The following is a 14,614-nucleotide window of genomic DNA, read 5'->3' as shown; positions in this document are numbered from 1 at the left end:
AGTTGAAAAATAATAGAAATACACAGTCAACATTTTTTTTATAATCATTCAAAGTTTGAATTTTGACAAAATACGTAAAAATCACAAAAATTCGCAAATTATTTTAAGCTAGAAACTCATAAAAAAATTTCTTTTTAAATCTAAGATTTGAAAATTTAATACAAGATTCCTTACAAGTTTGTCAATCTTTATCACAAAAAAAAAATGTCCACCAGAAATTCAAATTTCAACTTTTTTAGTTTTTTTTTTTTATCAATGTCAATGAAATTTTAATGGTTGGGCCAAAAAGCTTCAATTTTTTTTTTATTGATCTAAAAAACATCGGCTCCTATGACCATTAGTTTGACATTAACTTAAATTAGTTTACAAAGGTGGTTTACTTATGTTATGGTATGGCTTAAATTAGGTTATATAGCTGAATTTCTTTTATAAATTGTAGGATGTTCATGATTGATTTGTGGTCCAGTCCAAGCGCTTCTCCGATTTGTTGTGATATATGGTGTTTTTTCCTCGTGTCATCGTATTTTTGGCATTCGATGATGATATTATGTTTGACTGTGAAGTCCACACCACATATTTCACATATGGTAGGGTCGTTTTTTTCTCTTCAAAATTTAATATTAGGCTTCCAACATATTGTTTAAATAGCAGTTGAAAAATATTAAAAATACATAGGCACGATTTTTTTTTTATAAGCATTCAAAGTTCAAATTTTGACTAAATACGTAAAAATTACGACAATGTTAAAATTATATTAGATAGAAATTCATAAAAAATTTTCTTTTTCTAAGATTTGAAAATTTAATTTAATATTCCTTATTAGTTTGTCTAGGTACCTTTATAGAAAAAAAAAAATAAAAAATGTCCACCGTAAATTCAAATATTTTTATAAGTAATAATAATCTATAATATATCTTAGACAGATAAACCGTTTCCGCTCAAAATCGTTTTTCGTATACAATGACATAATATCATGGGATTTAAATTTAATTCCATCCATTGCAGTAATCCACTTGCAACCTACTGTACAGCAGAGCGATATCCACTTTCCCGCTTTTTTTATATTTTGTATTTTGAAAAATTGATTACATATATTTTAAATTTTTTTTCACTTTTATCTACTACACATATAATTTACATACATTAAGAAAATTAATATCTTATAAAATATACAAAATATAAATTAAAGTTAAAATAATAATTTAATTTAAATTGTTTAAGGAAATTCGTTCAATTATTCAGAATACTTCACTAAACGGACTATATTAGTATTTCAATTGTATACGTTTTTCCGCATAGATGTTTATTATTATTTTACGACTTAAGTTTATTCGCTTATTGAATTTATAGCCCATCAGATTACTTTTTTTCCCAATATAGCAACCTGTCTTCTCGGTTTCTTATTACTTTTTCATTTGATTTGAGCGAACTACGCACAAAGTTTTATTATCTTTGTTTCACACACTTTGTGGGACAAAATTACGTACTGCGTAGTACTGTAAAAATAGATTTATTTGGATTGATATTATTGCACTCGTTGACCTGAAATCAAATCTAGATAGAAAGTCTTATTTATGACCTTTAGGGATTACTTTTTAATTTTATCGAAGTAATATTTTAGAGGATTATACAGTAAGTTAGTAACATTTTAATTACTTAACCTATGGCAGCGGCGTAACTGAGAGGGTCATGAATTAGTGGCTCACCCTAGGATTTTTTTATTGATGATGTTTAATCACGGTTATGGCCTGTATAGCTGATAAAGTAATATAGTATTTAAATAGCCCCCTCCCTCCTTGAAAGTTCATCTACGCTACTTAGTTACGGTTAGAATTTAATTGAGTTAGGTTGTTAAATGTACGCGTGGGACTGTGGGAATAAGAGGAAATAACACAACTGTCTGTGTGAATCTCATATCATTATAATAAAATGGTTTTTTGATTAAATTTAATTTTCATCTAAGCTCTAAGTTTATTTTTACTCCAAATCCCATTATTCTTTGTAATAGTATAACGGTAATACTTTTAATATTATTTCCGAAATTCTGATCAATTTTGTCAAAATTAAATGACTTAATACTATATTACTTCTATATGTATACAGTATACTATTGAATAGAAAGAATTGGCAGTCCTATTAATTCATATATGCTTAAAAATAATACAATTTTTAAAACTAAATTAAAATAGGAGTAACTGAGTAACCATCCTGCTTCACAATAGTAATCGAGTGTACGTATGTTCCTCTTCATCGAATATTTCGTTGTAATATTGTACCTATAGGTAACGGTTGTACCTATATTAAAATTTAATTCAAAGATAAATCATTGCATATGAATAACGACGGTGTGTCATCCTATTATCATTTATCATATTAATGTATCGCTATAAATTATTATAAGAGATAAATATGACCATTGTCGTTATCACTATTATCGTAATATTATATTTGTTATACACTATCAGGAAATACTGGTAATGACTTGTCAATATATTATTATATATTTAGAATTTCGTCTAATTTATTAAGTCAATGATATAAATTATTACAGATTATCAATATTTCCTTAAATGTCTAGCTTTTAATGAAACTGCCTAGTAAATGTTGACAATATCTGAATTTACATCATTGCCGTTAATATTTGCACAGTATTATTATATTTTATACTATAAAATTATACATCTGTGCGAACTATGTTTTCTCGAATTAATATAATTACATTTTAAATTTGATACCAATAGGCAATAGTACCTACTACCTACCTATATATTTTAATATAAAATTCAATTCAACTTATTGCTACCGTGAAACGCAGGTGGCGCACGATGTGGGTTTGATCGCCGGAAACGCGTTTGTCGCGTACATGATAAGTGGTACGCGGACAGACGACATCCTCGGAACCATGTTTGCCAGGGACGGTGGATCCGGTACTGATCGGACTTGCGGCAGCGTGGCCTGCCCGCTGGTAAATACGGTGGAAATCAAACTCGGGCCCACCGCCAACTTCTCGTCCAATCAGACGGTCGCATTGGTTGACGTTCGCAATCACATGGTCTTGCCATGTAAGTATGATGATATATTTTACGGAAGTGTGTGAAATTGGAGGCGAAAAATAATGAATTTATATTAAAACTGTGAAACATAAATATGGTAATACGACGCATCACTGGCGTCATTGTGGGTTAGTAAAGATGCATGACTTAAAGTTTTGATTACGAATCATATTATATTATCTTTATTCAATATTGCAGTCATAATATAGACAATATAGTTATAAGTAAATAGTAATAAATAGTTTTGGAGTGTATATCAAAGGCTAAAATATCCAAATGTTCTGACTGCACATTGTATATAAATATAATATATACATATTGGGGGGGGGGGGTTCACAACCATAATTTAAAACAAAAACAAAATGTTTTAATCATTGATAATAATAAAAATGTGTATTTAATACCAAATGTTATGATTCAGTTATCACACACTTTTTGATGTCGTACATCACGTTTTCAACATTTCGTACCGCACATATAGGTGATCTAAATATCCTGCGAACAGTGTGAACACGATCTATGTATTATATACTATCATTGATCTTCTATTATAATTTCATTATTCATGCATTGTTCATATATATATATATATATATATATATCGTGCAACTCTATTTTCACGTCAACCATATTATTCTATCTTTACTTTTGTGGCTATTCCTTATTACTTAATGTTAATAGATGCATAATATACTGTTTTTCCGTAAGTATCTATTACATATTTTCTACGATTTGTTTATTTGCCGACAATAATCTTAACAATTCGATGTTATCTTTTGTGATATTTTCGTCAGTAGTTCATTTCGTTTGAAAATTCATCACTTATACTCATATTGAAATACATATTTATCATTGATTTAAAATTTAATTCGACAATTTAACAGTACTCTATGTCGAGGCGAGCCTCTAAAAGTCTTACAATGCCTGTAAGACAATAGATGTGTATTTAGATAATAATAAATTAACCATCTTTATGTTAATAATTAATTTATACTTTATTACATAATACAGTTGACAATTGTACATTAGCTACAGTAACAATTTTTGTAACAGACTACTGCAGGCAGTTCACATACATAACACAAAAGTGTCAAATAATTATTATCGTTAGGTTAAGTGTACCAACCTCGTATATTACAAGTCTAAAGTACTATCAAGCTGTATCCCCCTGTAATTTGAACGTCTTCGCATTTTTCATGTTGAAGTAGGTACTAAGTTTTTCTCTCAGATATTATTTTTATAATTTAATATGTATTTTTATTTTGATGAACAACAATCAGAAGTTGTGATGAGTGTATATTTTTTGCTAGTGGGGTATAGGTAAAGTTGGAATCCTTATGTTTGGTAAATTGTAATTTATTTCAAATTTTAAAAAAATGTAGAGATTAGAATTAAGAAATAAATAAAGAAACCAATAAAAAAATGACGAAATCGTTTTTTTTGAACAAAGTTAATAATCAAATGTATTTATCGTAGGTATCTCGTGTTTCATCGAACAGGAATATCTATTACCTACTGAATATCATCATTTGTTTTTCATACTGAATAATATGGTATTATTATGAAATAATGTAAGGTTTTTATTAATTTTACTAAACGATTTAAACAAAAAAAAGCGGGTAAGTGGATGTCGCTCTGCTGTACATTAGTTGGTGGGGTGGACCTCTGACTAGGGTAGCTTAGATTTGAATGCAATGATAGCCGATAGGTATCATTGTATACGAAAAACGATTCTGAATGGAGATGATTTGTCGGTCTAGGTCTCTAAGAAATATTATATTTAAATATTGTCATATATTCTATTTTGAAACAAATATTTTATTTTTCAATTAGGACGCATTTTGAAAAAGGCATGGTTAGTTCTTAAATTTACTTGCAAATTTTCGCGTTTTCGACAGATTTCGTGAAAATTTGAACTCTAAACGCTTAATGCTTGTAAAAATTAAAATTGTACCTATGTATTCTTATAATTTTTTAATCACTATAAGAATAACTTATGAGAAACTTTGTATTAAATTTTCAAGTATTTTGATAGGGCCAAAAAAATTTATTGACATTTCAAAAAAAAAATTTCAGAAAAATTGAAAATTTCAGTTGTCTATAAATATCTCAAAAAAGTCAAAATATTTAAAAAATTAAATCGTGTAAAGAAAATTCCAATCTTAATAAGTGGTAAAATTTTCAAGTATCTACGACATATACTTTTTGAATAATAACAAATATTTAAAATCGTTTGAGGATAAATAGTTATCGTAGTTACGCTATTTCATAATAATTTAAAATTCAAATGCACTTAAAATTTTTCCTATAATGATGCTTCAAGTTTTCTCTATAGCTACTTGAAGGAAAACTTATGGAAAACTTAGTGTTGTATTTTTAATCTTTAGTTATAAACACAAACAATTTTATGATTTTCAACTTCAAAATTACTTGCAAATTTTCGCGTTTTCGACAGATTTCGTAAAAATTTGAAGTATAAACGCTTATAAAAAAAATTGGGACTAACAATTTTTAATTTTTTTTTAGCTACAATAATAACAACTCATAAGGAACCTTATATTAAATTTTCAAGTTTTTTTGGTCATCCAACATTTTTTACCAACACTTAAAAAAAAATTGAAAATTTCAGTGGTCTATAAATAACTCAAAAAAGTCGAAAATTTTTGAAAATTAAACTGTATATAGATATCACTAACATTAACATTTGGTGAAAATTTCAAGTATTTACAGTGATTAGTTTTTGAATTGCAACCATATAAAAATATCGTTTTGGTCGAAAACTGGTTTTGCGTAAAAATTCCCGTTTTTCTGTCATTTTTTTTTGTTTTTCTCGATTTTTTTGAAAACTGCTGGAAAATGTTTACTTTTGACCTGTATAATGCACCAAGGATATTCACTTTTACACCGGAAACCACCCTCAAAGTTTGAAATTGAAGCATTATTTCAACTAGTTATGCTGTACACAGACACAAAAACAAACATAAAAAAAAAAAAAACACACATCATTGTAAAATCAATACATTCATCACTTCGTTCAGAATTTAAAAATTAATATTAATTATTAAACCGGGGACATTTTATTTTATATTATATATAGATTATTAACATATATAAATATACCTTAAGAGCATTGATAGTAATAAATTAACAAATATCTAATATACAAATAATAAATATTAATACGTAAAAAAATTGCTCAACTGATTCGATAACAGTCATGTTTCGTTCAAATTTTACTGCCTTTTATATGTTTGAAATTAAATTCTCATAAAATGATTATATTATTTTAATTGTATAGAGAAACATTGAAAACAAATTTAAATTTAATAATAAATTGATAAATCATAAAACAATGTAAATTGTGAAAACGATTCTGAGCGCGCGGTCCGAGTTTTTTCAGAACTTTTCATCAAAGTTGAAGTTTGGAGAATTTACTATAAATATCTTTAAAAAAAGATACATCACATACATCATTATAAAACATTAAAACCAAAACATTTATCACTCCACTGAATCTAAAAATAAAAGAAGAATCAAATATGTATGCGCAAAAAAATAAATGAATGTATAATAACATTTTGAGAGAGATCTACTTGCGCGTCTTATTATGACACTAATTACTATCAGCTGTATGTTGTACACGTTAACAGGCAAAACCACGCAGCTGTTAGCCAGCGTCTTCGCCGGATGCTGTTTTGTTGGCGTGGCTGTTACCGCGACTTTTATGACCCGCATCCGATTATTCGTGTACGCGTCCGCGTCTGAAAAACGAAAATCGGACAGCGCCCGGTCGTTTGCGGCCGTCCGCGATGCGTTCCGCAACACCAAACTTCAGCTCATCGCACCTCTGTCGTTATTCATCGGACTTGAACAAGGATTTATCTACTCCGATTTTTCCAAGGTGAGTACTCCTATATATAGTTATTAGTTATGCTTATTATACAGTAACCACACACAATAATTTGCATACATAATATATTTTTAATATTATATAGCTCACAAAAGAGAGTAAAAGCCAAAAAAGATAAATTATCACGAATAACCTTAAAATGTATATGTAATTTAAAGTTAGTTAGTTAGTTGTTAAATATTTTAAATTAGCAGACAAATAAAGTTCATCTCTGCAACGCAAAGAAGCTAGCTGATCATTAATTCTATAATTTTCATTAGTCATAATCCAGTTGTCATCCTACTCGAACAAAATTTTAACTTAAGTATATAAGTCCATATCGAAGAAACTGACGGCTTTACAAAAACTTTTATTATTTTTATATTTTATGTCTGTCAACTGTTACCACTCATCACTTATCACGTCTTTGATCAGACAATTTGCTTTAGTTTTAAAATTGGATGATAGTATAAAAAAAATAAACAAATTTAGTCATTACATTGGATAATTAAAAATATAAACATTTTTTTTTTTTTTGGGGGGGGGGAAGATCGAAAAGTTGTAGGGACACTGGATTATGCGAATATTTTAGAAGACTAGTTTGTGAGGCTTGATTACATTTTATAAAATGTTAGCTTATTTTCATTTAATTATAGACATTTGAATTTTTTACTTTCAGAATTTGAGTGGAGAACTGTGAATGTATTGGTTTTAAAATTTTGTATAGGTACTTATATTTTATTATGAGTATTTTTTATTTATTTATTTTTTATTTAAGGCAATAGCTTTTACTGGAAAACCTAATTAGATCATCAACTTCGATTGAGATTTCTGGTGATAAATTGGTTTTAGTTGGTATTTATAAAAGGTTAAACAACAGAGCGAATTCTCTTTTTATCCTAAATCTTTTTTTTCATACCTATCAATTCATAAAAATTGGTTAGAGATTTTGATTATATCACGTTGGTAACGACCAGTAAATTTTTCAAACGTTTTCGTGGCTACACTGAGTTATTTCAGCACTAAAAAGCTCTAGGTATTGTCATGATTACTCAAAGTATGATGTGAAATTATCAAGATTGGTCTGGTTTACACAAGTTGGTAAAGAACGGGAACCTCTTCAGTTGTTGCCAAGGCCATACAGATTTAGTTAAACTGCTCTATAGGTATTGCTAATACCGTTTATTAAACATTTTTAATATTAAACTAAAATAAAATTGTACTTATTTTTCAATATTAATTATTAATTACATTATTCATAAATATGTTAATTTTTTTTTAAATATTTTAACTTAGATAGATTTTCTAATAACTTAACCATAATAAAACAATCTATTGTATAATAACTTCGCTTTTTCCTGTTAAATTGAAAAACAATACACTAAATTAATACTGTATCTACACCAGTGGTTCCCAACCTTTTTACCACCACGGATCACTTCGACTATATTTTATATGCCACGGACCACCACAATCTTAAGAAAACTAGGAAGACCTTTTTTTTTAACAAGAATATACAAAATTTATAATAATTACATAAAATTTCGACTGCCTCACTTTTACGTATTAGACGTTATATGCAACAAGAATGAGCTATTGCCTGCTTCGTTGGAAGTCCAGAAAAAACAGTTACAAATTTTGTATTACGCCCCCAAGGAAATTTTTTTAAATTTTGTAGGTATGGCTCGCGGAACACCTCACGAGGTCTCGCAGACCACCGGTGGTCTGCGGACCATTGGTTGGGAACCACTGATCTACACAAACTACAAATATATTAATTTTAGTTATACAAATTGTATTAACTTAGCTTAGCATTATCTTAATGTTTACTTAACTTTATTTAATGGACTTAGTATAATATTGGATTATACGGCTCAAGTACGGCTATATATCATATATGCTGTAATATGCATCTCGAACTTTTTCCGATTATCACTAAAAGTGAATCCTTTGATTTTAAACCTTTTCAAAAACAACAAGATGTCATTAAAACTTTTTATTTCACCATTACAATGATGGATGAACTTTATGTCTTTAGCAGTATTATATATTATTATACTATTATACTATATTCAAAGCAACAAATTATACTTCAGTTATTTCTCGTTACGAACTAGGTAAATAGTAAATTATTGTTTCAATAATTTAGGAAAAATCGTCCTAACAAAATACCAATTCACGATTTTTTTTGTATATTACAAAAATAAACATTAAACATGTACAAAAAATAAATTCATAGTATCAGACATATTTTTTTAAACTCAAAAATGTTGAATCGGGTACATCGATGGAGGTAAAAATGTTCGCAGTACAAATAGTATAGTTTTATATTAATCGAAACCAAAGCCTTAAAGCTTCATAATTTCAAGATCGAATACTGTAACGACCGTCTATTGGTTTTGTTATTTCAACGAATCAAAACCTTGCGTTATAGGGGTCGCTACAGCCTACAACCCTGCGTGAGTTAGACTATTGCACGATACGGGCAGAATTAATTGAACAATGTTAGCGATAATGATACAGCTGTTAACCGCGTACAAATAGGTATATGCAGCACACAATGATTATACGCGTCGGTGTGAGTTACCGACAGTCTGTTTAAAATAATATATATTACTTAATCAAGTATGGAGCCACGTTTCGTGTATGCGTCAGAATGAGGGTGGATTGTGGACAGTGTTCCGAAATAAGTGCATTCAAAACGTCAAAGACTTATAATAATTCATTGCTCACGTGCTGTGGACGATGACGTTTTATTTTTATATTAAAGATTGCTGGGAAAAAATGTTTGAAAATTTCCTAAAAAAGTTTCTCATAAGTTCTTTGTAAAGGGATTTAAAAATAACGAAAATTAAGTCATTTTATTTTTAAGTGTTTGATGTTATAATTATGACGAATTCATATATTTAAATGATCAAACCAGTTCGGTTCCGAATGTTGTAATGTGCTCACATCTATTCATTAGCAGTATGCTCGCTGCTATCTTTATCTAATCGTAACCCTCCTTCACTGCTTCGTCTATAATAATAATCAAGTTATTATGTCACCTCAACCTAGTGTGGTTTCTTACAAATTACAAGCAAAAGAAATCTCTCTGCTTCTTCTCTCTCACCAAAGGCAGGAGAAAAGAAATTAAGAAAACCAAATTATTCACAAGTCCAAATAGGTTCTCCGTTCTCTCTAAGCGCGACGCCGTTGATGTGAACACATCTATAATCGACGTCCAAATCCACAACAGCGATGACAAAATAAAGGTACCGCCGCCTGCTTACATTAAAAATGAGGGTAACATATCCACCTTCATCTCTAGTCTTTTGACCAAACTTGATTCTACAGATTTTATTTGTAACTCCACGCTCTCCTATCTTATCGTCCGCACTCATTTTGTTGAACATTACAATCAGTTATTAACGCATTTAGAGGAGAATGATTATAGTTATTATTCATATCAGCCAGATTCTATGCGCGAACTACGCGTAGTTATTGGAAATCTCCACCCAACTACTGCACTCGAAGACATCATCGCCGGCCTTTCAGAATTGGGCCACTGCGTCACCAATATAACAACATTAAGCGATTTTCGGACAAATTACGCCTTTGCCACTTTTCTTTGTTGATGTTCAAAGCTACCTACAATTCTGATGTATTCAAGATTGAGTTTCTGCTCAACTCAAAAATTATTGTTGTAAAACCACATCCATCAAAAAGCCCTCCACAGTGCTATACATGCTATACGGTCATATTCGAAAATATTGTTATCATGATCCGCGTTGTGTAAAATATGGAGGAAACCACGTCACAGGTTCCCGTACTAAGCCACGTGACTCTCCACCCAGATGTGTCCTATGCAATGGCAGCCACAATGACAACTACAAAGGTTGCCCTGATTACATAAAACACGTTACTCCTCCAATCAGGTGAGATCTTCCCATGCCTACTCCTTCACCAAAAAACTATACTACTAAAACCTCTTTTGCTACCAATCAGCACTCTTATGCTCAAGCCACCTCCTCTGGTTAAAACTATTCTAAGTTTCCTTCAAATATTGAAACTTTGTTTGTAACATACAATCATAACTAAAGTATCCATTAATAATATTGTATCTACAACCGTAGGCTAATGACCTAGCTGTTGAAGTCTTATTCTCAATAATAAAAAAAATTAGTCAATAACATTGTAAACGTAATAATTAAAATTGGAATTTAAACATTTATTAATAATATTTTATTTTATTATAAATTGGCTGAGAAAGAAAAATAAATTAAATACCATGTAGAGGAAGATGTTGAACTGTTGCAACAAGTTATTATGAAAATAAAATGTTTACTGTGATAACAATATATTAATTAACACTTTATATTATAATTATTTTGAAACAATCATTAAGACGTTAATTGTTATTTGTTTTAAACTATGGGTTTTCATTACATCATTATTTAACATACTGAAAAGTAATTTATTATTTGAAACAGACGTCGCATTACAAAAGTTGTGAAATACCATTTAAACAGTTTAAACGATGAAAAGTTAATACAGTTTCCATGGATATTTATTAAAATTGAGTTTCTCAACTTTTAAATGATACTTATACAATATAGGTACATATTACACTATAACATACAATATTCAACATACATGCCTACTAATACAATATTTATACAAAAAACCAGTTTCACTATTTCACCCTAATCATCACCTTTCGTAATGATTATTTTTTTTTTTTTTTATTGATCTGAAATATACATCAACAACTAGGCCATTAGTACACGCAATTTTTTTGATTACATTGTTAGTATTTTAGTGTTTACATGATTACATTAAATTAAATTGGTAATGATTATTGTTACATAATTTATGAAGAACTTTGAAGTGTATGTTTTAAAAGTTTCTGTCAAAATAGTTAGTAACATTCTTTAGTTTGGATAAAAATAGTATCTTAAACTTGAATGCGACTGCACAATTTTATTTCCACAATAGTACTAATTTTGTATTCATCATGTTGGTTCACATCTGAATATTATAATATATATACATGTAGGCACTTTTATACACTACCTATATGGCTATATATAATAATATATGAACTGATTTTTTTTTATATGTGCGATTAACATAAATAATATAATATGAAATAACAATTTATAATATATTTTTGCAATTACAGTTTTACGTCGTGTGTTCAGTGGGTGTGTCTAATGTGCCCACAGTTCTGCTGAGCTTGGGAGTGCTTCAACTGGTAGCCGGTTTTACTGTGAGTCTAATCCTGCAACACATCCGCCGATATCATATAATAGGTATACTGTACATAACGATTACATACATATATAATAAATAATAATATAAACTATACCTATAAGTATATACTAGCTACTATATTGTTATTAAAACGTATTAAAGTGGCCGACCCGAGTTAGCTCTCGTTGATGTTATTTCGTAACAATTATTATTACCACTGTGATTTTCCAGTGATTGGGTTGGCGTTTCATTCGTGTTTGCTAATGGTACTGATGAAGTGGAAACCGTCCGGCGACGATGCTGCGCTACTGTACGTCATAGCAGCCGCCTGGGGTGTGTGCAATGCCATTTGGAACACACTGTGTTTTAGTAAGTACCTATTAATAATTATATAACGATATATTATTGATCATCTTACCAAACAACTGAAAATTTTATAATTAAATTCATTATTCTGTTATCGTCGTCAATAATTGTTATCAAAACAAAACGTGAGAGATGTCGTCATATATTTTCACAAAAAAAGTTACTATATTGTACTAAATAATATTATAGTAATAGTAATATTATTAGTATTTAGTGCCTATAATCTATATAGATACTAAATTAACATCATATATTCTAAAATATAATACGATAAAACTCAAATGTTTGCATACTTAGTATAATATTGCAGTTGTATTACCAAGAGACCTTTTTGAAGAGGGTGATAATGTATCGATTGGAACAAAAAAGTACGCGTCATATAAATATAATCTCACTCAGTGACTTTAACTTTCTTTAGAATTGAATATTCATTATAGTTATTATTAAATAACTATTATCAGGAGAGTCACCAGTAGGTGGCTTCCCCGCCAAATCTTCTGGCTGTAACCTTTTACAACACTTAAGCGTATTGTAAAAAATACGTAATAATATTGTTTAAATCAAAAAAGCTTATTAAAAATTCCAATGCTGACTTATTTCTGGATTTGATGTTTATTTCTAAAACTGTATTTGATACGATACTTTGTGTAATATCCACTAAGAGGAACTTTTTTAAGGACCACTCAATATTAATTATATTATTCACAAATTTGATACTTTAAAATATAAAACATAACACTTTGTGGCTATTACTTATCAGAACTCATAATAGGTACCTACTACTAATTCATATCAATTATAGAATGACTGTAATTTGCAAGGAGCTGAATAGAACTTTCGTGTAGGTACACTTTTTGAATAAAAAAAAAATCTGTCATTAATTATTATTGTATTTTCACTAAATTACTTTCATTTTTAATAACAGAAACCCAAATAATAATTATGTATCATAATACAAAAAACTGTATTGGTAATTATTAATAATACCTATTCTGATAGTATAATATTTGCTTTGATCCTATAGACGAAAGCTCAGTCAAATTATTTAATAACTTCATGTAGTCTATAATGACACGACCTATTAAAATTTGATTGCAGTTGTTAGCCAATATGTATCGTATTGATTTAAGCTGATGTGAGACCGTAGAAACGCATATTGAACCATTATTTTTGTTTCGTTCTATTTTAATAGTTAATATAATATATAATATATTGTATTGTATAGCAGGTTTAACACAAATTTAAAACTCACCCATAAAATATTTTTGAGTAAACCAATAAAAACTGTTAGATAATAAATATGAGATAGTGTTGAAAGATACCACAGTTTCTAATTTCTAAAGTTTTATTGATAAATAATATGATGTTGGTAGTCTATACAGTAAAACTAATATAATATATAATATACACTCTTTCAAGGACAAATAAATTCCTTAATACATTTTGTTTTATAAAATAAATATCGAATTCATACTTTTTCAATTATATTTAAAAAATAATAATAACTATATAATTAACATATTATTATCTTATAATTCAATATGTAAACTAATATTAAACATAATATGCTTATCTGGATACTTATAATTGTATAATAACGATGACCTCTGTTATAAGTACCTACCTAAGCCTCTAATAAGGTGTTAAAAATTATTAAACTTCTTTTGTCAATAACTAGTTACCCAAGTGAAATTAATATAAAAATGAGTGGGTAGCGCCCACATATACCTATGTTTCTATGAATTAAAATTAATGAATTTGTGAAAAGTATATAAAAACACAAGGCATGAACGCAGTCGACAAGATCTAGCGAGAAGAAAAAAATAATCGTTTCCTTAATCGTTTATTCGTTTGTACGTGTATAAATATAATTAAAAATAAATGTTACTGGCTTATGCAAATAATATTATTATACGAAGTGAAAATCTATTTCATAATACAGTGTGACAACAATACAGACAAAAAAGTTTATGTTCACGACTTATCACTATATGATGTCAGCCTCAGAACTTATTGGCTTTGACCATGGCCGTCATGTTTGAGTGTGGGGCTGAAGGGAGAGGTTTAGTGG

The 14,614-nt window shown here is 28.8% G+C and overlaps 1 protein-coding gene and 1 long non-coding RNA gene across 2 annotated transcripts in view; one reads left to right on the top strand and one right to left on the bottom strand.

Annotated features, from left to right (window-relative positions):
- The window catches only part of LOC107167135 (N-acetylglucosamine transporter UNC93A), a 40,521-nt gene that overhangs the window by 20,716 nt on the left and 5,191 nt on the right, over positions 1-14,614 (top strand). The window contains exons 4-7 of the mRNA XM_015516045.2: positions 2,816-3,062; positions 6,704-6,954; positions 12,107-12,236; positions 12,409-12,546. Coding sequence (XP_015371531.1) covers positions 2,816-3,062; positions 6,704-6,954; positions 12,107-12,236; positions 12,409-12,546 — 766 coding nt within the window. The remainder of the gene's footprint in view (positions 1-2,815; positions 3,063-6,703; positions 6,955-12,106; positions 12,237-12,408; positions 12,547-14,614) is intronic.
- On the bottom strand, positions 11,474-12,533 carry LOC149056164 (uncharacterized). Its single transcript, XR_016191457.1, has 2 exons — positions 12,393-12,533; positions 11,474-12,205 (listed from the first exon to the last, which is right to left on the bottom strand). It is a non-coding gene; the product is annotated as an uncharacterized LOC149056164 (long non-coding RNA).

The sequence above is a fragment of the Diuraphis noxia genome, unplaced genomic scaffold (genome assembly GCF_037042655.1).
Source record: "Diuraphis noxia isolate RWA-SAM2 unplaced genomic scaffold, SU_Dnox_SAM2 contig0004, whole genome shotgun sequence".
Classification (NCBI taxonomy): Eukaryota; Metazoa; Arthropoda; class Insecta; order Hemiptera; family Aphididae; genus Diuraphis; species Diuraphis noxia.
This window is presented reverse-complemented; position numbering and strand designations above follow the sequence as displayed.